Genomic DNA, 26939 nt, shown 5'->3' with positions numbered 1-26939 from the left:
TGTGATTTTTGTTAACGACCTGGATGTGGGGGTAGAAGGGTGGGTTGGCAAGTTTACAGATGACACAAAGGTTGGTGGTGTTGTGGATAGTGCAGAGGATTGTTGAAGATTGCAGAGGGACATTGATAGGATTCAGGGATGGGCTGAGAAGTGGCAGATGGAGTTCAACCAGGAGAAGTGTGAGGTTGTACACTTTGGAAGGACAAACTCCAAAGCAGAGTGCAAAGTAAATGGTAGGATACTTAGTAGTGTGAAGGAGCAGAGGGATCTGGGGGTACATGTCCACAGATCCCTGAAAGTTGCCTCACAGGTAGTTAAGAAAGCTAATGGGGTGTAGCTTTCATAAGTTGAGGGATAGAGTTTAAGAGTCGTGAGGTAATGATGCAGTTCTATAAAACTCTGGTTAGGCCACACTTGGAGTACTGTGTCCAGTTCTGGTCGCCTCAATATAGGAAGGATGTTGAAGCATTGGAAAGGGTACAGAGGAGAATTACCAGGATGCTGCCTGGTTTAGAGAGTATGCATTATGATCAGAGATTAAAGGAGCTTGGGCTTTACTCTTTGGAGAGAAGGAGGATGAGAGGAGACATGATAGAGGTCTACAAGATATTAAGAGGCATAGATAGAGTGGACAGCCAGCGCCTCTTCCCCAGGGCAGCACTGCTCGAGACAAGAGGGCATGGCTTTAAGGTAAGGGGTGAGAAGTTCAAGGGGGATATTAAAGGAAGGTTTTTTACTCAGAGAGTGGTTGGTGCGTGGAATGCACTGCTTGAGTCAGTGGTGGAGGCAAGGAGCAATTTGAGAGTGTCAGGGGGCAGAGTTGATTGAAGGATAGAAGAAATGTAAGTGTAGATTATTTTCTAAATGGAGAAAATACAAAAATTTGAGCTGCAAAAGGACTTCGGAGTCCTCATGAAGGATTCCCTAAAGATTAATAGGCAGGCTGAGTCAGTGGTGAGGAAGACAAATGCAATGTTAGCATTCATTTCAAGAGGATTAGAATATAAAAGCAAGGATGTAATGTTGAGGCTTTATAAAGCAATGGTGAAGCCTCACTTGGAGTGTTGTGAGCAGTTTTGAGCCCCTTATCTAAGAAAGGAGGTGCTGACATTGCAGAGCGTTCAAAGGAGGTTCGTGAAAATTATTCCGGGATTGAAAAGCTTGTCATAATCAGGAGTGTTTGATGGCTCTAGTCCTGTACTCAGGAATTCAGTAGAAAGCGGGGGAGGGGGGTTCTCACTGAGACATCGAATGTTAAAGGGCTTAGATTGAGTGGGTGTGAAGAGGATGTTTCTTATTGGCAAGGGAGTCTAAGACCAGAGGACACAGCCTCGTAATAGAGGGATGTAATTTTAGAATGGAGATGAGGAGGAACTTCTTTACCCAGAAATTAGTGAATCTGTGCAATTCATTGCCACAGACAGCTATGGGTGCCAAGTCACTGGGTATATTTAAGGCAGAGGCTGTTAGATTTTTGATTGGTCAGGGCATGAAAGGATCCAGGGCGAAGACAGAGGAATGGGGCTGAGTGGGAAAATGGATCAACCATGATGAAGTGGCAGAGCAGACTTGATGGGCCAAATGGCCTAATTCTGCTCCTGTATCTGATGGCCTTTTGGACCTTTGTTACCCAGCCAGTGGTGAATGTGTCGAATTGTCTCCCTGAAAAGGGTTTGAGGTTCAAGAGATTTGGTCTAGTGCAGAAGCATGATGCTGAGGGAGAGGATCACTGTGAACTGACAGTACTGTTTCGAGGCTCTAAATGGCCTACTGCTGTTCAGTCTGCTTCTGCGGATGGGTATCTGGGGCAGTGCTGATGGTCGGGTAATGCATTCCTGATGCTGACTTGTGCAGATCTTTGGTCTGTGTCGGACTGCTGACAGAGAGGTTTGTGGAATTCAGGAATGGGGGAGTTACAGTCATTTCTGGCACTCTGTGTGTGTGATTCAAATGGGTGTAACCGGTCGCAGTCAGTAGCTTCCGCTGATCAGGCAGTGAGTCAGTGCCAAGTATTGGAACTCCGCCTGTAGCCTTAGGGTGCGGTCAGGACGTTCTCCCTACATTCCAGAGGTTCCTTGCCCTCTCCGTCATCTCCAATCTTGCCCTCTGCTGCTCCAGCACTGTCATACATACTGGTGACTCAGAGATGGCAGATCACTCCCCCATCCCCCACAGGCATTCTACAATCCCACCCCCTCAAGGTTCCTCATTCTCATTGTCTTTCCCTTAATGCCTTCAGCCATCAGGGAGGGGGTTGATTCCCTGGAGGTTCTGGAGAGGCTTCAGGCCTCCTGCTCCATTACAGAATGATGTGGCTCCTGGTCTGAACTCATGAACTCAGAGGCTACTCTGAATTGCTTCCCATTGTTTTGGGGGGGGGGGGAAATGAGGTGAAGTTGGGGCTCAGGGGAGGGGTTGGGGAGGGGATGAATTTGTCATTCAGCATCTGGGCTATGAGCAGTGGGACCGTTCTGAGGACTGATCCAGGATGGTAAACAGGCTATGTGGAGATGTTCCGGGACCGTGGGGTAAACTTCATCGTGGATAAGGATGGACATATTTTAATTTATGATGGTGGAATCTAGGTCCAGAGGACATAGCTTCCCAATAGAGATGCCAATTTAGAATATCGCTGATAAGGAATTTCTTCAGCTAAAAGGCGATGGAAACCAAGTCATTGGATATGCTTAAAGCAGAAATTGATAGATTCTTGATTAGTCAGGGCATCGAAGGATACGGGGAGAAGGAAGAAGAATGGGGTTGAGAGGGATTTTATGGTGGAGCAGACTCAATGGGCTGAATGGCCTGATTCTGCTCTTATGTCTTATGGTCAGCTGCTGTTTAGTTATCATTGTAGAGGTTTATCGTGTTTATAATCTGGTAGAGGAGTGTTGTAGAGTTGTAATCCTGCAGTATTAATAATAAACGTAACATAAAGGTGGGAGGGAGGGTTGATTAGTTACAACTGGATCTGATGCCCGTGTTACTTGGTGCTATGTGGATGGAATGGTATCAGTTGTGTACCCTGTTCATCCCTTTCTCCTCCTCACTGCTGCCTCTCTCACAAAATGGCTGGTCTCTACTGCTACAAACTAGCCATGTCTGAACTGGATGTGGAGGAACTCAGCTCTTTTCTGAGCAGCGCACGTAGAGCTGTTGAGACAAGCTGAGGGATGTGCCTCGTGCCGTGCATTCTCCCTCCCCTGTCCCAGGGCGGTTATCTCAAGCTGTGAACATGCCCACCTCAGCCCCACCCTCTATCCAGATCACTAGCACTTTTGTCCAAGTCACAGCTTGCAGTGTGAAGGTAGCGAGCTGTGTTTAAGTGAGAGAGAGAGAGAGAGAGAGAGAGAGAGAGAGAGAGAGAGAGAGAGAGAGGTGGAGGGGAAGGAGAGAGGGAATAGAGGGAGGCGAGAGCATAACCTAACTGTACACGTTTCTCAGGTACTCGCACCTCACCCTGTGAGGTTGCATCATTGAACGTCAGCTCTCCATTGAACTTACTGATAACCTGGTATCTTCATGATGTTTCTCTGCTTAATTTGCAAATTGGATTTGTTTTGGTAGACCTCATGGTCAGTATGGAGGAGGCTGGCTGATTTCTGTGCAATGTTTCTAATATAATGAGGCTTTAGCTCCCTGTGGAAAAACTTCTGCCTTTCCATTCTTCCTCTCCACAAAGAATCTCTTATTTTCCCGTATCACATCCATTGGCCAACTCCTGCCCATTGCCATTACCTCCTGTATTCTCAGCTATCTTTGTATCAAAAGAGAGAAGAAGGGAGGGACATAGGAAATCACAGAGTAATATAGCATGCAAACAGGCCCTTTGGCCCAAACTCATCCATGTCAACTATTTTCCCTTGTTTGACCCAGATCCCTCTAAACCATCCTATCCATATAACTGTCTACCTACCCATCCATGTTCCTGTCCACGTGCCTATCCACATACCTATCTACATTTCCTGTAAACTTTGACATTGTATTTTCCTGGAACACTTTCTCTGGTAGCTTGTTCTATCCTCTCACCACATTCTGTGTTGAAAAGTTGTCCTTCAGGTTCCTTTTTAAATCTTTCCCTTCTCACTGTAAACCTATGCCCCCTACTTTTCAGTTCCCTTTCTACGGGGAAAAGTCTGTGTGCACCCACTGTATTTATATAGCAAAGGAGGAATGGAGAGATCAGTCTGAGAGAAGGAAGTGGAGATGTGAATGCAGAGTATAAGAGACCTTTCCTACACTGTCTGCCCATTCAGATGGAGGGGAAATCATCTGCTGCAGTTTCAGTCATCTCTCTTGCAAGCCTGGGTGACTGAGATGAGGCAGTGTGGACCAACCCATGCCTGACTAATGCCAGTATAGTTTTGAAAGGTGACGTGGATGAGTTGGCCTCTGGACACTTGCAAGCTGTTTCCTTGATGTAGATAAGGATGATGCAATGGGTTGTGTCTAACTCTCTTGTCACAAAGGTCAGGTGTTGCAAGTGAGACCAAAAGAAGATGTGTGGCAACTGCCGATGGGGTAGTTGAGATCCTTGACTGGAGGACAAAGGTGGTGCAGGGGAGGGGGTGAGGAAAGGCTGGTGTTCCCTGAGAGTAGGGAGGAAATGAGAGGGTCATGTCCAGAGGTCACCAGAATCCAAGAGAGAGGGTCATGTCTATAGATCACCAGAGTTGTTGGGAAATGAAAGGCAGGTCTTCCTCTTGAGGGATCTGGGCTTAGTTGCCTGAAATGGTAGAGATCATAGTATTTTCAACTGGTCATAGTGGGCCTAGAACTGACACTCGGAGACCTACAGCACATGGCACAGCCCCTTCGGCTGAACTGCTCCTTGTGTAGATCATTTCCACCTAACTGTTCCCATTCCATCGTCCGTTTCTTCTACGTGGACCAGTCCCTTTCTCTTCATGACCATTTTCTCTCCCTGGGCCATTTCCTTGTCGTGAACCGTTTCCTCTCCGGGACTGTTTCCTCTACGTGGACCATTTCTCTCTGACCATTTCCTCTCTGTGGCCGTTTCCCTCTGACCGTTTCCTCTCCGTAACCGTTTCCCTCTGACCATTTCCTCTCCATAGACCTGTCCACGTACTCCAGTGAAGTGAGCGGATGTCATCACCGTTGTGCTTAGCACAAGCTGCCAGAATAGGAGCACTTGTGCTGCTGTGGACAATCTGCTGGAAGGTTTTGGACTGTGGGCGGCAGGACTGTATACAGTTTAATAGGAGGAGTGACCAACACTGAAAGGTGCGGTTCAGTGGGGTAGGAGGAGGGTGAGAATCGTGCAGTTCTGGGTTCAGATGGTCACAGAGAGTCATTAAGTGACGGATAGAACTGAGACATCCCTACCCCACTCCCTGAGCCACCTCACTCAGCCTTAGAGATCCCTCCTTTATGCTTCCTCAGCTGCAAAGATCCATCCCTCCCTCACATTCCCTCAGACATACAGATCCCTTCCCCACACCCTGAGCTCCCTCACACCCTTAGATGTGCAGATCCCTCCCCCACACCAAGCTCCCTCACACTCCCTTAGATGTGCAGATCCCTCCCCACAACCTGAGCTCCCTCACTGCTCTCAGACATACAGATCTCTCCCCCACAACCTGAGCTCCCTCACCGCTCTCAGATGTATGTACAGATCCCCCTCACCCTGAGCTCCCTCACCGCTCTCAGACGTAGTTCCCTCCCCACACCCTGAGCTCCCTCACAGTCCCTCAGATGTACAGATCCCTCCCCCTCACCCAGCTCCCTCACCGCTCTCAGACGTACAGTTCCCTCCCCCACAACCTGAGCTCCCTCACAGTCCCTCAGATGTACAGATCCCTCCCCCACACTCTGAGCTCCCTCACTGCTCTCAGACATACAGATCCCTCCCCCACACCCTGCTCACACTCAGACATACAGATCCCTTCCCCACACCCTGAGCTCCCTCACTGCTCTCAGATATACAGATCCCTCCACCTCACCCTGAGCTCCCTCACCGTTCTCAGACGTAGTGCCATCCCCCACACCCTGAGCTCCCTCACCGCTCTCAGATGTACAGATCCCTTCCCCACACCCTGAGCTCCCTCACTCAGACGTACAGTTCCCTCCCCCACACCCTGAGCTCCCTCACCACTCTCAGATGTACAGATCCCCCACATCCTGAGCTCCCTCACACCCTTAGATGTGCAGATCCCTCCCCCACAACCTGAGCTCCCTCACTGCTCTCAGATGTACAGATCCCTTCCTCACACTCCCTCAGATGTACAGATCCCTCCCCCTCACCGTTCTCAGACGTAGTTCCCTCCCCCACACCCTGAGCTCCCTCACCGCTCTCAGATGTACAGATCCCTTCCCCACACCCTGAGCTCCCTCACAGTCCCTCAGATGTACAGATCCCTCCCCCTCACCGTTCTCAGACGTAGTTCCCTCCCCCACACCCTGAGCTCCCTCACCGCTCTCAGATGTACAGATCCCTCCCCCACACCCTGAGCTCCCTCACCGCTCTCAGATGTACAGATCCCTCCCCCACACTCTGAGCTCCCTCACTGCTCTCAGGCATACAGATCCCTTCCCCACACCCTGAGCTCCCTCACTGCTCTCAGACATACAGATCCCTCCCCCACACCCTGAGCTCCCTCACAGTCCCTCAGATGTACAGATCCCTCCCCCACACCCTGAGCTCCCTCACTGCTCTCAGACATACAGATCCCTCCCCCTCTCTCGGTTCTGGCTGTACTCTGGGTGTTTCTCTGAGTGTAGCCACACCTCGGCCACACCTTGGCTCTCTGGGTGGGGCAGTGATTGAAAGGCTGGGACAAGTCGAACTGCATTAACACGGAGCCCTCAGTGAGAGAGCGGAAAGAAGCGTTCCACCCGCTTTACCCCATGTACCACGGACAGGAGCCCCGCGGTCGGCTGACCTCCGAAGATAGGTTGTATCTGGACGCGCTCAGGTCCACTGAGGCCCGGAAAGGTATTTTCTGCTCTTATAGTGTTGGGAACAGGCGATGTTTCCGAACACGCAGGAGGAGGATGGCTGTGTATGATGTTCGGCTGCCAGCTCTGATTTTTAACCGTTTCACGCCAGGATTAGTTGTGTCCCCTCCCAGTCAGAGACTTCTGTCTATGGATATTCCTCGCAGAGTCCCTGCTCTCGAAGTAAAGTAAATCTGTCGTCTCCCCGTTCCTGCTGCTGCTGCTCACTGCTCACTCAGTTCACCAATTGCCGAAACGGTCACCTCTGTTTCCTATCTTGCTGTTCTGACTTCCTGATTCCGAACTTCCAGACCCGCATAATAACCACGACACCCGCGCTGTACTGACCCCCAATGGTCCTGGTTACACAATCTTCTGATCTTAAATATTCATCTTTTTTTCACTCTTTCCCTGAGCTTGCCACTCCCTGTTCCAGTAAATTCTCCAGGATTCTTAGCTGAATGAGTTAGGGGTTTTCTCTTCAGAGCGAAGGAGGAGAGAGGTGTCGTGATAGAGGTGTACAAGGTCATAAAAGCCATAGATCTACTGGGGCAGCCAGATACTTTTTCCGAGGGCAGGAATGGCTAATTCAAGGGGCCATAACTTTAAGGTCATTGGAGGCGTATCGTCCTTTGTAATCAAAGAGTGGTGGGTGTGTGAAACGCTCTGCCAGGGTGGTGGCGGATGCAGATATATTAGTGATATCTAAGAAATCCTTAGGTGAATAAAAGATAGAAAACTGGTTTGTTATGTAGGAGGGAAGGGTTAGGTTGATGATGGAGTAGGTTAGAAGATTGGCAATATATTGTGCCCAAAGGCCTGTACTGTGCTGTAATGGTCTAGCTAACTTCCTTTGATCTCCATTCAGTGAGGCCACACTTGGATTACTGTGGATGGTTTTGGACACCTTGTAATGGAAAAAATGTTACCAAACTATTAAGAGTGCAGAATAGATTTACCAAAATGTTGTCTGAATCCAGGTGGCAGAGTTATATAGACTTGGACTTTATTCCCTGGAAGGTAGGAAATGAAAAAAATAACTTGATAGATCTTTATCAGTTATGAGAGGCATAGACAGGGTGAAAGCACATCTTTTTTCCCCAGGAAGGGGTTGCTAAAACAAAAAGGCCGAGGAAGTGTGAGATTGAAACGGAACATCAGGGGCAGTTTCTTCACGTAAAGGGTGGTGTGAGCTGGCAGAAATAGTGGTTCAGGTGAGCACATTAGAACGTTTAAAAGCCACATATATATGTATATGGATAGGAGAGGTTTAGAGTGCCAAAGCCCAAAGCAGGCAGATGGGACCAGATCACTGGGCAACATAGTTAGCATGGAACAGGGTCTGTTTCTGGGTTCCATGACTCTATGACTCTCCCCTCCACTAGATCCAACACCAGTGATGACAGGGTGATTTCCTGGGCCCTGTTCACTGCCACTCCTTCTCAACCCTCCCCATACCCAACATATTAACACCCCCACAACCTCCAGTGTCCAACCTTCAACCTTATCGTCAACCTTCATAAACTCCCATCAACAACAAATGTCCCCCTCAACCTCCGATGTCTCCCCACTCAACCTCCAACATCTCCCCTCAACCTCCGATGTCTCCCCACTCAACCTCCAACATCCCTCTCGACCTCCATCGTCCCCTCTCAAACTCCAACATCCCTCTCGACCTCCATCGTCCCCTCTCAAACTCCAACATCCCTCTCGACCTCCATCGTCCCCTCTCAACCTCCAACATCCCTTTCGACCTCCATCGTCCCCTCTCAAACTCCAACATCCCCACTTGAGCTCCAAGTCAAACTCAACCAACATCTCGCCCCCTCAATGTCCAACCTCCAATGTCCCTCCTCAGCCTCCAACTTTCCTCTCATCCTCCAACCTCCCCTTAACCTTTAACCTTTCCCTCAACCTTCACAATCTCCGACATCCCCCTCAACCTCCAGCCTTCCCCTTCAACCTTTGACCTTTTCCTCAATCTTCACAAACTTCCATTAAACAACAAATCCTCCCCCCAACCTCCAGCATACCCTCTCGAACTCCATCCTGCCTCTCAACCTCCAACGTCCCCTCTCGACCTCCAATCTCAAAATCCAACCTCCAACGTCCCTCCTGAAACTCTGACGTCCCTCCACAACCTCCAACATCCCTCTCACCCTCCTAATTCCCCCCAACCGGGGTCTTTCTCCTCGCCATTACAGACATTTACACTACACGCTGCATCCGCAAAGCAAACAGCATTATGAAGGTCCCCACGCACCCCTCATACAAACTCTTCTCCCTCCTGCCGTCTGGGAAAAGGCACCGAAGCATTCGGGCTCTCACAACCAGACTATGTAACAGTTTCTTCCCCCAAGCTATCAGACTCCTCAATACCTGAAGCCTGGGCTGACACCTTACTGTCATATTGTCTTGATAATTATTTATTGTAATGCCTGCACTGTTTTGTGCACTTTATGCAGTCCTGGGTAGGTCTGTAGTCTAGTGTAGTTTCTTTCTGTGTTGTGTTTTATGTAGCTCAGTCTACTTTTTGTACTGTGTCATGTAACACCATGGTTCTGAAAAAACATTGTCTCATTTTTACTATGTACTGTACCAGCAGCTATGGTCGAAATCGTCAAAACCTTTCCCTTAACCTTCACAAACTTGCATTCAACACCAAACGTCCCCCCTCACCTTCCCACCATCCCCTGGCCCTCCAACTACCTCCCTCACACTCTAACCTCCCCCCTCTACCTGCAATCTCTCCCACAACCTCCAACCTCCCCCCACAACCTCTGATGTCCCTTCTCAACATCCAACATCTCTCCCCAACCTCCAATCTCTCTCTTCCACCTCCAACCTCCCCTCTACCTCCACAAACCCATTCAATAACGAATAGTCCCCCCACAGCTTCCGATGACTCCTCAGCCTCTGACGGCTCCCTCAACCAGAGACGACCCCCCCCCACCTCCGAAGACCCCTCAACCTCCGACATCACTTCTATGTCTAAACTCTATCCTCCTTGTTTCCCACACTCTCTGTCTCTAATCTCCCCATCTCTCCCTCTCCCCTCACCACTTTCCTGACTCTCCTCACTCTCCCCTCTGCCCCTCCACCTCTCCCCTTCCCCATCTACCCCCTCCATCCCATCTTCCTCTCCACCCATCCCATCTTGCCCCTTCTCCCACTCCCCATCTCCCCTTCCTCTTCTGTCCCCCCTCTCTGCCGCTCCCCCTCTCCGCACCTTTCTCTCCCTCACACACACCCCCACTCACCCATTTTGCACCTCTCACCCCTCACCCCTTCCCTCCCACCACCTCTCCCCTCCACCTCCCCTTCCCCTCCCCCTCCCTTCTACACTTTCCCCCTCTTCCTCTCCCCCTCTCCCTACCCCTTCTCCCTCCTCTTCCCCCTCGCTCCATACTCCTGTCTCGTCCAACTCTCTCCCCTTCTCTCTCCCCGTCCCTCCAGTCCCCTCTCTCCCCCCACTTGCCCTGTCCCTCCCCCATCTCCCCCCTCCTTTTTCCCAATCTCCCCCTGTATTCTGCTTCATTGTTATTTGAGATCCAACTCAGTCTGTTGGTATCATTTTGTAGATGGAACCAGAGCAGAACGTAGCTACGCAGTCAGGAGTGCACAAGGAGGAAAGTTGGGGGGCTGAGGTCGCAGCCTTGGGCAAGCAGTGTTTAGAATAATCGTGACAGAAGTGTTCCTGCCTTTCTTTGTGGAATGTGGTCTGTTAGTTAGGAAGTCAAAGGTCTATCTGCAGTGGGAATGCAGAGTCCTTGGACCAGGGGTTTGGTGATAAGTTTGTATGGAATTTTATAGTACTATAGACAGAATTGTCATCCATAAATCCCAGCCTCTTAGGAGTGTCTTTACTGACCAGATATTCCATCTATAAAGTCAAGGTTATTGTCATGTAACTATACATAATATATACATTTACAACTATTGAGACAAAGTTTCTTCGGACCAGCCTGTAAAGCATATATGTCAAACTCAAGGCCCATGGGCCAAATCCGGCCCGCGGTGGAATTATCTTTGGCCCACGAGATAATATCTAATTACTATTAAAGCTGGCCCCAGTAATCGAAGCGCCTATGGCGTATGATATGGCTAATGCTGAGTTTATTCAGGTACCAGGTTTTCAGGGTTTTTAGTGTTTATTCGGTTTCCCTGGTTTCTTTCCTGAATATCATTAATGAATAATTTTTGTTCTATTAGAGCTGGCCCGCCGGTATATTGCATGCACCACTAATACTACAAATCCCACAATGCACTGCCAGTGCATTGCTCGCGCTTGCCTTACTCTCTCATCAGCATCCTTATGGCGCTAGTCTCGTGTGGTCAACTTTCAGCTATCCCTCACCCCAAAAATGGCTGAACGAAAGGTGGACTTTGAAAACGGGGGTTTTCAAGGCAGGTGGGAGGCAGAGTATATGTTCGCAGATATAAAGGGCAAACCTGTTTGTCTTGTGTGCGGAGACGGTGTGGCTGTAATTAAAGAATATAACGTAAGATGACACTATGAAACGAAACACCACGACAAATACAAGCATCTGGACAAGAAACAGAAGCCCGGGATGTGCGGTCAAAAGAGTGGATTGGTGGGCAGGATCCGGGAGAAGATGCGGGAGGAAAACGGCGCAGGTGAGCTGACAGCTTATCACTGCATCATACACCAGGAATCGTTGTGTGGCAAAGCCTTGAAAATGGAACATATAATGAGCACCATAACACGAGCAGTTAACTTCATAAGAGCCAAAGGTTTAAATCACTGCGAGTTCAAGTCGTTTCTGGAGGAGTTGGGTTCAGAATATAATGATTTGCCCTATCACACAGAGGTGTGATGGTTAAGCCAAGGAAAAGTGCTGAAAAGATGTTTCGAGTTGCGTGAGGAGATCTGTCAGTTCATGGAAAGCAAAGGGAAAGACACAACACAGCTCCGGGATAAAACGTTGCTTTGTGAAATGGCGTTTCTGTGTGACATCACGAGCCATCTCAATGTGCTCAACCTGCAGCTTCAGGGGCGGGGTCGTGTGATCACAGACATGTACGCTGCAGTGAGGGCTTTTAAAACCAAGCTGCGCCTGTGGGAGACGCAGATGCAGCAAGAAAACTTGAGCCATTTTCCGTGTTGCCAAACTATGAAAGAGCAGGTTTCTACCGTAGTGTTCCCACGTGCAAAGTTTGCTGAAAAACTTAGCATACTTGGTGCCGACTTCACACGGCGATTTGCCGACTCTGAAGCCCAAAAAAGCAGGTTTGAACTGCTCAGTAATCCATTTGCAGCTGACGTGGAAAGCGCACCAACCAACATACAAATGGAGCTGATTGAACTCCAATGTAGTGACACACTCAAGGCAAAGTATGACTCGGTGGGCGCTGCACAGATTCTACGTTTCATTCCCGACACAATGCCCCAGCTGCGTACCCAAGCTGCTCAAGTGCTCTCTATGTTTGGCAGCACATATCTGTGTGAACAACTGTTCTCTTTGATGAAGATAAACAAAACATCACACAGGAGTCGTCTTTCTGACGAACACCTTCACTCAATTCTGAGGATTTCCTCAGCTCAGAGCCTAACTCCAAACATTGATGAACTTGCATCCAAGATGAGATGCCAAGTATCTGGCTTAGACTAGTGTGAATCACAGAGTGTTGGCCTGTGGAAAAATGTTTTCATTAGAAATTACTCCGGAGAAGCTGCAGATAAAGCCATAAGAAATAAATGCAACTGATTTTTTATTTATTTGATGTTCAATGTTGTTTTTGTAGGCAATAACCTAAGCTTTGTTAGTTCCAGGTTAATATGTGTAATAAGTTCATTTCAATAAGTTTTGCAATAAACGCTGAACCAGTCCGGCCCTCGACTTGTACCGATTTTTAAATTTTGGCCCACTGTGTATTTGAGTTTGACACCCCTGCATTAGGTCTACATTTGTGTTTGCTAATGCTTGATTTCAAACGGTTTATTAATGGAAAAGGTATGGCTCCCAAAACAATCTTAGCCGAAATAGCATCGTTTCTTTCTCGTTGCCTACTTTCTTGTAATCTACGTCTGTAAGTTAATACCAATCATAAAAAGAATGCTTGCTAGGCAATCTGCTTCATAAAAAACGAAATTCGTAAAGTGAAACAATTTTAGATATAGCAGAGACTGAGACACATGAGAGCAGGTTGAAAAAATGAAGGCAACGAAAGCTGTGGGAGCACGCGCGCGTACAACTGATCCGGCTCACATGAAGTCGCATTTTTCTCAATCCAGCCCGTGACCTAAAATGAGTTTGACACCCCTGCAGTAAAATACATAACATACATATAACACACAATAACTTTGAAATGTAAGAAATAACTCTACAAATGATTTAAGCATAGATAAACTAAAGTGCACTCTGCCTGTTCTCCATCTCCCTCTGGTACTCCCCCCCCCCCCCCCCACTTTCTTTCTCCCGAGGCCTCCCGTCCCATGATCCTTTCCCTTCTCCAGCTCTGTATCACTTTCGCCAATCACCTTTCCAGCTGTTAGCTTCATCCCACCCCCTTCGGTCTTCTATCATTTCACATTTCCCCCTCCCCCCACTACTTTCAAATCTCTTACTATCTTTCCTTCCGGTTAGTCCTGACGAAGGGTCTCGGCCCGAAATGTCAACAGTGCTTCTCCTTATAGATGCTGCCTGGCCTGCTGTTTTTCCACCAGCATTTTGTGTGTGTTGTTAAATGAAATACTGTAAGGTACAGTACAGATTATTCAGTAACACTTCAAATGTGATTTGGCAGGGAGTTCAGAAGCCTAATGGCCTGAGGGAAGAAGTTGTTACCCATCCTGACTGTTCGTGTGTTTACTGATGGTAGAAAGTCAAAACAAATGCTGGATGGGTGGGATCCTTGATAATGCTGAGGGCCCTGATTGTGCAGCGCTCCTGATAAATATCCCCAATGGATGGTAGAGAGTCCCCTATGATTCTCTTGGCCATTTTGTTGGGACTTCCAGAGTAATGCCCAACTGCCTCCATAGGATATGGAGATGCAGCTTGCTAGGACATTCTCAACTCTGCACCTGTAAAATTCACTTCAGATGGTGGGGGAGGCCCACTTGCCTCAATCTCTTCAGGAAGTGGAAACGCTGCAGAGCCTTCATATTCAGAGAGATGATGTCAACTCCCAGGTACTTGGTGCAGTTAACTCCCAATGGAGGAGCCATGTATGCGCAGAAGGGGATGGGATGGTTCATCTGTACCTTCCTAAAGTCCACAATGATTTCCTTTCTTATCCACATTCAGACTTAGGTTGTTGTACTCACACCAGTCCACCAGCTGCTCCACTTCCTCTCTGTACTCCCTCTTGTCATCGTTGATGAGGCCAACCACTGTTGTTTCATTCAGTTTGAGCTGAATCCTGCCACACAGTCATGCGTCAGCAGTGGGCTAAGCACACAGCCTTGGGGAGTGCTTGTGTTCAGGACAAGAGCTGTTACTGCCCACATGGACTGACTGTGGCCTTTCTGTTAAGAAGTCCAGGATCCAGTTACTGAGGGAGGTGTTGAGACCCAGCAAAAGCAATTTTCCTTCCATTTTCTGAGGTAAAATGCTGTTAAACACCAAACTGAAGTCTATAAGCAGCAACCGAGCATATTAGACCCCGTATTCCAGGTGGAACAGGGCAGAGACTATTGCAATATCAATGTATCGAGCTGAACGATAAGTGAACTGGAAAGGGTCCAGTGAAGCCGGGAGAAGGGCTTTTGTGTGCTCCATGACCAGCTGTTCAAAGCATTTCATAATGATTGATATTAATACCACTGGACGATAGTCATTTAAGCAGGTTGCCATTGCCTTCTTTGACAGTGGAATGATGGTGAAAACCGAAGGGATGATGGATTATACCAGAGAGATATTAAATATATCTGTCAGCACGTTCGTCACCTGGTGCATTCTTTCAGTACTGAACCTGGTATATTATTGGGCCCCACAGCTTTGTGTAGATTGACTCTGGCCAGGGTCTTCCTCACCTTAGCTCCAGCCAGATGGAGATGGGTGCCTTCCTTGCTAGTACTTTGTTCTGTGCATCAAACCAGGTGTAAGATACATTCAGCCTGTTGGGAGTGAATAGCACTGGTCTGATGGACATTTCTTTTCTACCCCAATCGGAAGAAGTTTCTGTCCTAGTAGAGAGGGTTTTATAACCCAGTTTAGAGGGGTTTCTGTCCTAGTTAAGAAGATTTAATAATCTGAGGGGGCTCCTGCCCCATTCAGGAGGGGTTTTCTGCCCTAGTAGGGAGGGGTTTTATAACCCAGTCTGGGGGGGGGGGAGAGAAGTGTGTTTCCAATTCATTCAGGAGGTGTTATACACATCTGAGAGCTTTACCCGACAGAAGATGGTGTTACCTGTGGTATTAGTGGCTTCACTGGCAGTTTCACCACACTGTAATATGAATGTTAATTGAAAGCTTTTTTTCAGATGAACGGGACAGAGTCCAGAAGAAAACATTCACCAAATGGGTCAACAAACACCTGATGAAGGTGAGTCATGGGGGCAGGACAGGGGCTGAGGAAGGCAAGTGACTAATTGGGAGGGTTGTGGAGAGGACACTGGAGACCACATATGGATTGTGATGAGGTTGGTGGAGTGGGATAATGAAGTGACACTGGGGACTGCTTGTGGGTGGTGATAGGGTTGGTGGAGTGAGTAATGAATGAAGCAGTATGTGTGTAATAATGGGGCTGGCAGGCTGTACAAAGGTCCAAAAAGACCATAAGCAGGGCATAAGAAGATAAAAATTGGAGCAGGAGTAGGCCATCTTGCACGTCTAGCCTGCTCTGCCATTCAATAAAATCATGGCTGATCTGGCCATGGACTCATCTCCACCTACCTGCCTTTTCCCCATAAACTTTATAATTCCCCTACTATGCAAAAATCTATCCAACCTTGTCTTAAATATATTTACTGAGGGTTGGAAGTTTATTATCAAAGTATGTATGCAAAATACAAAACTGATATTTGTCTTCTCCAGATCGCCATAAAATGCAGATTACTATATAAGCAGTTGAAAGAAAGACATCCATCCCCCGCATGAAAAGAAAAAGACTCAAAAACTTGCAAACCCCAAACACCCCCAACCCCCCTCATATAAGCACACTCTCTTTCCCCTCTCCTCCTCCCCCAGTGTTTCTATGATAATGTTACTGTCATCAGCAGGAATCACAGAAAGGTCCAAACGCCATAGGTTTTAGTTTGAGAATTTCAACTTTTCCAGTATTGACTGTGGATTTCTTAAAAGTTAAAAGTGAAAATGGAGTTTATTGTTATCTGCACAAGTCCATGTGTGCACAGGCGTGATGCAAAACTTACAGCAGCATCACAGGTACAGAGCATCAGTTAAGCAGCATTCACAAGGTCAAACATAAATTATACACAATTTTGCAAGAAAGACCTGAATTAAAGCTTTAAAAAAATTAAATTTGTTTTAATTCAAAGCTATCAAATTGGCCATAGTATTGCTAAACTGCAGTGATTTGGGTTTTGCTGGTAACTTCATGAATGGTTGAAAGGAAGTTACTGTTCCTGAATCTGGTGGTGTGAGACTTCAGGTTTCTGTACCTCCTGCCTCATGGTCACTGTGAGAAGGTGGTGGGGATCTTTGATGGATGTTGCCTTCTTGAGGCAGTGCCTCCTGTAGATAATACTGATGATGGGAGGGATGTGCCTGTGATGTATTGGGCAGCATCCACTTCTCTCTGCAGTTAGGGTTAGGGTTAACCCTCATGCAAGGGCAGTGTCCACTACTCTCTGCAGTTGCTTACTTTTCAGCACATTCAAATTGTTCTGGCAGATCATGATCAAGCAGTCAGGAAAATTTGAACTGTACTTCTGTCAAAATTTGTTCGTGTTCAGTAACAAGCCAAACCTTCTTAACCTCCTAAGAAATGAAAGATGTTGGCCTGCTGTCCTTATAATTGTATCAATGTGCTGGGCCCAGGACAGGTCATCCAATAATGTTATACCTGCAAGTGACTTTATATTTTACCAGAAAAGAGGCTATACTTGACCTCAATTTAGGAAATGAAACCTGCTGAATCGTAGAATTGTTGTTTAGGGAACAAATGGGTGGAGTGATCAGTAAGACTGAGACACAAAGATGGATAGAATTGTAGACAGTGTGGAGGGTGGTATTGGATTACAGGGCGATAACAGTGAATTGTTCTGAGAAGTAGCAGGTGGAGTTTAATCAAGATAGATGTGAGTTCTTGTGTTCTGGGAACACTGATGAGCAACAAACACTTTCTTGGAGGAACCTGAGTTTGATTAGACTGTGAGAGGAGGGGTCATGCAGACAGGGGAGGAGGGGGTCACATAGACAGCTTCAGGCAGGGTCATACAGGAAGCTCCAGACAGATGCTTGAGAAAGGTTCCTGAACTTGTGTTGGATCAGGAAGTATGAGAGTCTAGATCCCTGAGGAAGCTCAGTGCAGGTAGAATGACACTGTGTAGCGAGAAGGCAGGGGATGAGGTTGAGTGGTAATGTGATCAGTCATGATGGAATGGCAGAGCAGACTCAATGGGCTGAATGGCCTAATTCTGCTCCCATGTCTTATAGTCTTAACCTCTTCCATCCTGGCCATCAGTTTGTAAGACATCTAGATCCAGGGAAATGAGCAGGGCAGCTGAGAGGCAGATTGTTAACCTCTCTGGGTGATGTACAGGTGAGATGCAGATTGATAATCTCTCTGGGTGAAGGGCGTGTCCTAGAATCAGACAAGATTACCAGTTACCAGTGTGTCTGCACATACACCATTGCATGCTGTGAGAAACTGCTGCCAGTGAGTCCTGCTGGCATTGCACAACTTAAATTCTCTACACAGATACTAACATTCTCGATGCTCTTTTCTTCTCTCCATCTCATCCCTTCACCCTTTTTGTCTACCTCTGCTTTCACATTCCTTCTTTTCATCTTTCCTTCCTAATGCCCCTCCCTCCCTCGCTCCATCCCTCTTTCTCTCCCTTCTTTTCCTCCTCCTCCTTGTTACCCTGTCTCTCTCCCCACCTCCACTCTTCCCCTGTAGCATTGGAAAGTTGAGGTAGGTGATGGTCTTTGTTGGTCTCTGTCCATGTTCATTGTTGCAGCATCTCTGCCAAAGGGGAACCTTCCTACTCCTCGACTGTGCCTAACCCTGTCCTCTGTCTCCCACTAACTCTCCCTCCACTGACCCCACCCTCAAGGAGTGTGTCCCCTCCACTCCTGCTTCACCTCCTGCTCCACACTCTGCTCTGTCACTCCCCCACTCCATCATGCACCCTTCCCACAATCAGAGTGACCATCCCTGCTCCATCTCCCCTGCTGCCCTCATCACCTCCTCCCTGCTCCATCACCCTCAACACCTTCCTCCATTAGGGTGATCTATAGCTGAGTGGCTGGGTCATCGACACAGCCACAGATGAGTCAAGAGACTGGCTTGTACCCACTGAAGACTGGAAAAAACTGGGATCACATTGAAGCATTGAGATTACAGTTGGCTCCTGACTCAGTTTATATGTGACACTTCAATCGCATGTAAACAGGCTCTTTGGCCCAACTTTTTCATGCCAACCTTGATGCTTCTCTGACCTCGTCTCATTAACCTGCATTTGGCCCAGATCCCCCTTAATCTTTCCTGTGTGTGAACCTGTTCAAGTGCCTCTTAAATGTTATTATTGTACGTGCTTCCACCTCCTCTGGCAGCTCATTCCATATAGATATGTGGAAAATATACCTCAGCTCCCCTTTAAATCTCCCCCCCCCCCACCTTAAACCCTCAAGATTTAAACTCCCTTAACCTGGGGAAATTCTGTGACCATTCATCCTCTCTATGTCCCTCATGTTTTTTATAAACTTATTTTTCACCACTCAGCCTCCTTCATTCCAGGAAAAACAGTCCCAGTCTATCCAGTCTCACCTCATAACTCAAACCTTCCCCTTTACTGACACCCTTACTACAGGAGGGCAACTATAGCTCATGCACTACACCAAGTGTGGCCTCACCAATGTCTTGTATAACTATAATATGGCATCCCAATATCCTTGTCTGATAAAGGACAGCATGCCAAATGTCGTCTTCATTAACCCATCTACCTGTGTCCTTTTTCAGTGATCTATGTTCTTGTACTTCTGGGTCTTTCACAGGGACTTGCTGTTCTCTTGTATGACTAGCCCTAGTTTAATTTCCCAAACAGTTCTGAACTCCCCTCTACTTTGAAAAAGATCTATCACTTCTACTGTAGTCACTCCTCAGCATGTGCAATGTACCATACAAAGTAACTGGACGGAAATCTTTTTGGGTGTTTGGTGTGTTGCTCCTCATTCCAGCATCTGCAGCCTATTCAGTCTCTCCTTATAACTACACCTCTCCATTCCAGACAACATCCTGGTGAGTCTCTTAGCACTCTCTATTAATACCACATCTTTCCTGTGGTGTGACTAGAACCGCACTCTCTAACTGTGGCATAAGCAATGCTTTGGCCCTGAAGTTGTCCTGTAAATCCCTCACTTGTGCCTGTCCTGACATCATCAAACAGAGTAGCAAGCTACTAGTCAAAGTTACCAAGAGGGAACAGTCCAATTGCTGCCATTTCCATTGTATGAATGAAGGTGTTGGAGGTCAGTCCTCCCAACTATCAACTCAGGAGTCCCTCAGATCAGTGTCCCAGGCCCAGCAATCTTCAGCTGCTTCATCATGACCTTTCTTCCAACAAAAGGTCAGAGATGGTGGCCTGGTCAGTTCCATTTGCAACCTTCAGTAACTGATTCAGTCCATGTTTGCATCCACTACAACCAATATTCAGGGATATGCAAGTGGAAAGTAACATTGTGACCCAGGCTGCTACCAGCATTGAGGTGTTGGAGTTTGCTGGCTGGGTTTGGTTGGATTGGGTCTTGATTGGTCTGGTCAAGTTGACATTGGCTGGTTTGGTCAGTTCAGGTTGGAGCTGGTCAGGTCAGGAGGGTTGGTGGAATCAGGTAGGTTTGGTCTTGTTGGATCACGTTAGGTTTGGTGGAGTGGGTTGGGTTTGATTGGGTCAGGCCGGGCTGGGTATGGATTGGGTCAGGTTGGAAATGAATTGGGTCAGTTTGGGTTAGGTTATGTTAGATTGAGTCAGGCTGGGTTTGGTTGGATCGGGTTGGGTTAGGTTATGTTAGATTGAGTCAGGCTGGGTTTGGTTGGATCGGGTTGGGTTAGGTATGGATCGGGTCAGGTTGGGTTAGGTTGTGTTAGATTGGGTCAGGCTGGGTTTGGTCTGGTTGCGTTTGGTTATGTCAGGTCGGGTCGGGTTTGGTCAGGTTGGATCGGGTTTGGTCGTGTTGTGTTTGATTGGGTCGGGTTGGTTTAGGTTTGGTTGGATCATGTTTTGTCAGGTTGGGGTGGGATTGGTCGTTTTGGATCAGGTCAGGTTGGGTTTCGTCTTATTGGATCGGGTTGGTTTTGGCCAAATTAGGATGGGTTTGGTCAGATTGTGTTGGGGCTGGTCGTGTCTAGTCGTATTTGGTGGGCTAAGGTTGGATTTTGTCGGGTCAGGTTGGGTGAGGTCAGGCTGGGTTTGGTTGGGTCTGGTTGGGTTTTGTTTGGTCAGGTTGGGTTGGGTTTGGTCAGCTTGAGTTGGGTTTGGTTAGATCAGGTCAGGTTTGGCCGAGTTGGATTGGGATTTAGTTGTTTTGGACTGGGTCAGGTTGGGTTTGGTCATGTAGTGTTTGGTTGGGTTGGGTGGGTTTGGTTGGGTCGGGTTTGGTCAAATTGGATCATGTTTGGTTGGTTTGTGTTTGGTTTTTTGGATCTGGTCAGGCTGGGTTGGGTCAGGTTGAGTTTGGTTGGGTTTGGCCAAATTAGGTTGGGTTTGGTCAGGTTGTGTTGGGGCTGGTCATGTCTGGTCAGATTTCGTGGGGTGGCATTGGGTTTGGTCAGGTCAGGTTGGGTTGGGTTTGGTCTGGTTGGGTTTGGATTGGGTTGGGTTTGGTTTGGTCGAAACAGGTTTGGGGTGGGCCAGGTCAGGTTGGGTTGAGTTAAGTGGGATGGAGATTTTAAGCATCATGATGGGATTAATATGTAGTCTATCCGGGGAAGTGATCACACTGCATCATTTTTGCCAGGCCCACCGCAGTATCGATGACCTGTATGAAGATCTGCGTGATGGACATAACTTGATCTCGCTGCTTGAAGTTCTCTCAGGAGATTCATTGGTGAGTCTTGGAGAGTGAATTTTTTGTCTGACTTTGTCTTTTGCTTTTGCAACTCCACCACATCTTCCTACTAACAGGTTTGAACTAACCAAAAATCCGGACATCATCTACCTGTCCTCCCCCTCCCTCAGCAGAGAGCATCTAGCTATCCTTCCCCTCCTTCAGCAGAGAACACCAACCTTCCTCCCCCCGCCTGATAGCAACCAAGTGCCCTCCCTATATGTCAGCAGAAACACCCACCTGCCCTCCCCATCTCTCGGTAGATCATCTACCTGTGCCCATCTCTCAGCAGCGAGCATCTACCTGTCCCCATCTCTCAACAGCGAGCATCTACCTGCCCTCCCCATCTCTCGGTAGATCATCTACCTGTGCCCATCTCTCAGCAGCGAGCATCTACCTGTGCCCATCCCTCAGCAGCGAGCATCTCCCTGTCCCCATCTCTCAGCAGAGAGCATCTTCCTGCCCTCCCCATCTCTCAGCAGAGAGCATCTACCTGTCCCCATCTCTCAGCAGAGAGCATCTACCTGTCCCCATCTCTCAGCAGAGAGCATCTTCCTGCCCTCCCCATCTCTCAGCAGAGAGCATCTACCTGTCCCCATCTCTCAGCAGCGAGCATCTACCTGTCCCCATCTCTCAGCAGAGAGCATCTACCTGTCCCCATCTCTCAGCAGCGAGCATCTACCTGTCCCCATCTCACAGCAGAGTGCATCTACCTGTCCCCATCTCTCAGCAGCGAGCATCTACCTGTCCCCATCTCTCAGCAGAGAGCATCTACCTGTCCCCATCTCTCAGCAGAGAGCATCTACCTGTCCCCATCTCTCAGCAGCGAGCATCTACCTGTCCCCATCTCTCAGCAGCGAGCATCTACCTGTCCCCATCTCTCAGCAGCGAGCATCTACCTGTCCCCATCTCTTAGCAGAGAGCATCTTCCTGCCCTCCCCATCTCTCAGCAGAGAGCATCTACCTGTCCCCATCTCTCAGCAGAGAGCATCTTCCTGCCCTCCCCATCTCTCAGCAGAGAGCATCTACCTGTCCCCATCTCTCAGCAGAGAGCATCTACCTGTCCCCATCTCTCAGCAGAGAGCATCTACCTGTCCCCATCTCGGCAGCGAGCATCTACCTGTCCCCATCTCTCAGCAGAGAGCATCTACCTGTCCCCATCTCTCGGCAGAGAGCATCTACCTGTCCCCATCTCTCGGCAGCGAGCATCTACCTGTCCCCATCTCTCAGCAGCGAGCATCTTCCTGCCCTCCCCATCTCTCAGCACAGAGCATCTTCCTGCCCTCCCCATCTCTCAGCACAGAGCATCTTCCTGCCCTCCCCATCTCTCAGCAGAGAGCATCTACCTGTCCCCATCTCTCAGCAGAGAGCATCTACCTGTCCCCATCTCTCAGCAGAGAGCATCTACCTGTCCCCATCTCTCAGCAGCGAGCATCTACCTGTCCCCATCTCTCAGCAGCGAGCATCTACCTGTCCCCATCTCTCAGCAGAGAGCATCTACCAGTCCCCATCTCTCAGCAGAGAGCATCTACCTGTCCCCATCTCTCAGCAGAGAGCATCTACCTGTCCCCATCTCTCAGCAGAGAGCATCTACCTGTCCCCATCTCTCAGCAGCGAGCATCTACCTGTCCCCATCTCTCAGCAGCGAGCATCTACCTGTCCCCATCTCTCAGCAGCGAGCATCTACCTGTCCCCATCTCTCAGCAGCGAGCATCTACCTGTCCCCATCTCTCAGCAGCGAGCATCTCCCTGTCCCCATCTCTCAGCAGAGAGCATCTACCTGTCCCCATCTCTCAGCAGAGAGCATCTTCCTGCCCTCCCCATCTTTCAGCAGAGAGCATCTACCTGTCCCCATCTCTCAGCAGAGAGCATCTTCCTGCCCTCCCCATCTCTCAGCAGAGAGCATCTACCTGTCCCCATCTCTCAGCAGAGAGCATCTACCTGCCCTCCCCATCTCTCAGCAGAGAGCATCTACCTGTCCCCATCTCTCAGCAGCGAGCATCTACCTGCCCTCCCCAACTGTCAGCAGAAAGCACCCATTTGCCCTCCCCCTTCCTCAGCTGAGAAGACCAACTGTTCTTCCCCTCTCTATAAAATAGCACATGCACACACAGAGGTGCTTGTGTGGGATTTCTCACTCTTACTGGGGAGTACTCCTCACTGGGGGTGGGGGTTCTCCATTGAGTGTTCTTTTTGCTCTGAAGGTCTCAATGTGTGATCTTTGGTTTTATGTTGAAGCCTCTCTTCTTCGTTTAGGTGGGTGCAGGGATGAGACAGGCAAGGAAGGGACAAGTGGGTTCTGCAAGGAAGGGACAGGTGTGTGCCAGGACAGGATAGAAAAGTACAGAGGGAGAGGTTGGAAGGAGAAGAGTGAGAATGGAGGGTGAGGGTGAGGATGGAGGGACATGGAAGGTGAGGCTGGAGGGTAAGCAGAGAGGAGGAGGGCAATGGATGCTGCCCTTCAGTGGGGTTTAGTGAGCAGAGGAGATTTTTGGGTGGATTAGGTCAGTCCAGATCTAGGAGTGGGGGCGGGGTGCAGTCCTCTGGGTCTGGGGAGTGTTGGGGTGGTCCAGGTCTGGAGTGGGGTCAGTCTGGGTCAGTGCCCCAAGGGGTCCAGATTGGGTTCTCTCCAGGTCAGTGACTGTTCCATGCCCTGAGGGGTCAGGTTTGAGGTCACTTTCCCGGTCAGTGCCCATTCCACACCCTGAGGGACCTGGTTTGGGGTTTCTTTCCTGCTTCATTCTTCTCCTGCTTTGTATTTTTTGCTGAATTGTTCCCTTACCTATGACCTTTGCACTTTATTCCCTGCCCCTTCCCGCACCGCTCCTGCTGTGTAGCGGAAGGAACGAGAGATGAGGAAGCGTCTGGTGAGTGTGTCTGCCGTTCCACTCTGCCGCATGCCTGTCCATGAGGTCAGACCATCACAGATTTCAACTGACCTCTGATAACAGGAGGTCTTTACTTCACCAGCCCAGTGCCAGGACCTTCCCATCTCATTACCTGGCTGTTTGGGCATGGAACCCTGATTGTTGGTTGGAGCCAGCATTTGTGGAGCTGCTCTAGCAGCGTCCAGTCTGGGTGACCACATATGCTCTAGCCCAGTGTGTGTGTGTTGGTGTCTATCTGTGTGTAAGTGGGTGGCTACTGCATGTCATCATTTCTCTCATTGAAGAGCTTTGCAGGGGCAGCTCCCTACATTGTGAATGAAGCTCCCTGCACCTCATTCTGAATGCTGTTCCTGCAGACCAAATATCTCAGCTCAGATTATCGGTCATTGGGCGGCAGCGAGGGGACATTGGTTACATATGGTTCCCAGGTTGGGAAAAGTAGCAAACTGTGAGCGAGAGCAGTATTTTGCCTCAGACCTGTTCTGGATTCTTGTTGGTACACTCCTTCCCCTTTCACTCAGATTGAGATGGCATGGAGAGTGCAGTTATGCCGGGGACTGACTGGGTACGATGGGATGTGACCATTGTCTGAGTGACCGATTCACACAGAAAGCAAGACCACAAAATACATCTGGTATTTTGGAGAGCTGTTATTGCCTGGGTAATGGAGAGGTTCAGTATTCAGTGAAATCCGGCCCAGTTTATTGTTAAATACCAAGCAGGACTTGGGTACCCTGGAAGTGGTGATTGTAAGTAAACCTGAGCCAAATCCAAGCCAAGAGGCAAGGAGAACTGAGAATTCCTTTATAGTCATAATCTTTGATCTTTAGAATGTGTTTTCTTTCTGACTGACTAAAGAATTCTTTCTTCTCCACATTCCCCCCCCCCCCCCGTATCCACACTCCCAATGGATCGACCTTCTTCTCTCTCCCCCGCACCCGCCCTTTCAATTCTCCCTATTGTCTGCGGTCCCAATTGACCCACACTCCTCTCTCTCCCCCCCTCTCTCCCCCCCTCTCTCCCCACCTCTCTCCCCCCCTCTCTCCCCCCTCTCTCCCCCTCTCTCCCCCCTCTCTCCCCCCTCTCTCCCCCCTCTCTTCCCCCCCTCTCACCCCCCTCTCTCTCCCCCTCTCTCTCCCCCTCTCTCCCCCCCTCTCTCTCCCCCTCTCTCCCCCCTCTCTCCCCCCTCCCTCTCCCCCTCTCTCCCTCGCTCTCCCCCTCCCCCTCTCCCCCTCCCCCTCTCTCCCCCCTCTCTCCCCCCTCTCTTCCCCCCCTCTCACCCCCCTCTCTCTCCCCCTCTCTCTCCCCCTCTCTCCCCCCCTCTCTCTCCCCCTCTCTCCCCCCTCTCTCCCCCCTCCCTCTCCCCCTCTCTCCCTCGCTCTCCCCCTCCCCCTCTCCCCCTCCCCCTCTCCCCCTCTCTCTGTCCCCCTCTCTCTCCCCCTCTCTCCCCCTCTCTCCCCCTCTCCCCCCGTCTCCCCTCTCTCTCCCCCTCTCCCCTCTCTCTCCCCTCTCTCCCCCTCTCTCCCCCTCTCTCCCCCTCTCTCCCCCTCTCTCCCCCCTCCCTCTCCCCCTCTCTCCCTCGCTCTCCCCCTCCCCCTCTCTCCCTCGCTCTCCCCCTCCCCCTCTCCCCCTCTCTCTGTCCCCCTCTCTCTCCCCCCCTCTCTCCCCCTCTCTCCCCCTCTCTCCCCCTCTCCCCCGTCTCCCCTCTCTCTCCCCCTCTCCCCTCTCTCTCCCCTCTCTCCCCCTCTCCCCCCTCTCTCCCCCTCTCTCCCCCTCTCTTCCCCTCTCCCCCTCTCTCCCCCTCTCTCCCCCCTCCCCCCTCTCCCCCTCTCTCCCCCCTCCCCCTCTCCCCTCTCTCCCCCCTCTCCCCCTCTCTCCCTCTCCCCTCTCTCCCCCTCTCTCCTCCTCTCTCCCCCTCTCTCTCCCCCTCTCTCTCCCCCTCTCTCCCCCTCTCTCCCCCTCTCTCCCCCTCTCTCCCCCTCTCTCCCCCTCTCTCCCCCTCTCTCCCCCTCTCTTCCCCTCTCTTCCCCTCTCCCCCTCTCTCCCCCTCTCTCCCCCCTCCCCCCCTCCCCTCTCTCCCCCCTCTCCCCCTCTCTCCCTCTCCCCTCTCTCCCCCTCTCTCCTCCTCTCTCCCCCTCTCTCCCCCTCCCCCCTTCCAATGGACCTGCCCTTCCCTCTCTGAGACATTGTTCGGACCACACTTGGAGTAGTGTAAGCAGTTTTGGTTCCCTTATCTAAGAAACCATGTGCTGGCATTGCAGAGGGTCCAGAGGAGGTTCACAAGAATGATCCCAGGAATGAACGGGATCCTGATGGCTCTGGGCTTGTACTCGGTTGAGTTTAGAAGAATGAGGGAGATCTCGCTGAAACCTATTGAGTATTGAATAGAGTAAGTGTTGAAAGGATCTTTAACTAGAGGGTGGTGAATCTGTGGAATTTGTTGCCACAGATGGCTGTGGAAGCCAAGTCATTGAGTATATTTAAAGCAGAGGTTGATTGTTCTTGGGAAGAGTATGAAAGGTTACAGGGTGAAGGCAGGTCAATGGGAATGAGAACAATAATGATTCAGCCATTATGAAATGGTGCAGCAGACTTGATGGGCTAAATAACCAAATTCTCCTCCTACATCTTACGGGCTTGTAGTGAGAAGTGACCACTGTCCCTAAGTGACTGGCTTTCTCAAAGTGTGACCACTGTCTGAGCGACCGGGTACGATGGGAAGTGACTGGATATGATGGGAAGTGACCACAGTCTGAGTGACTGGATATGGCAGGGAATGACCACTATCTGAGTGAATGGGTACAGTGGAGAGTAACCACTGTCCAATTGACAGGGTACGAAGGGGAGTGACCACTGTTGGAGTGATTGGTTACAATGGTGAGTGACTACACTGCAAA

At 49.6% G+C, this 26939-nt stretch overlaps 1 protein-coding gene across 6 annotated transcripts in view; it reads left to right on the top strand.

Moving 5' to 3' along the window:
• The window catches only part of LOC132395227 (plectin-like), a 430787-nt gene that overhangs the window by 192813 nt on the left and 211035 nt on the right, over window positions 1-26939 (top strand). For 5 of the 6 annotated variants that reach the window (XM_059971513.1, XM_059971516.1, XM_059971518.1 and 2 more), the window contains 2 exons: window positions 15406-15467; window positions 21065-21154. In XM_059971513.1, the coding sequence (XP_059827496.1) occupies window positions 15406-15467; window positions 21065-21154 (152 nt within the window). Of the gene's footprint in view, window positions 1-6717; window positions 6956-15405; window positions 15468-21064; window positions 21155-26939 lie in introns of those variants that run through there. The other variant, XM_059971517.1, reaches the window with a different exon arrangement.

This window comes from Hypanus sabinus, chromosome 6 (assembly GCF_030144855.1).
Source record: "Hypanus sabinus isolate sHypSab1 chromosome 6, sHypSab1.hap1, whole genome shotgun sequence".
In the NCBI taxonomy this organism is placed as follows: Eukaryota; Metazoa; Chordata; class Chondrichthyes; order Myliobatiformes; family Dasyatidae; genus Hypanus; species Hypanus sabinus.
The sequence above is the reverse complement of the archived record's forward strand: the minus strand, read 5'-3'. Positions and strand labels throughout refer to the sequence as shown.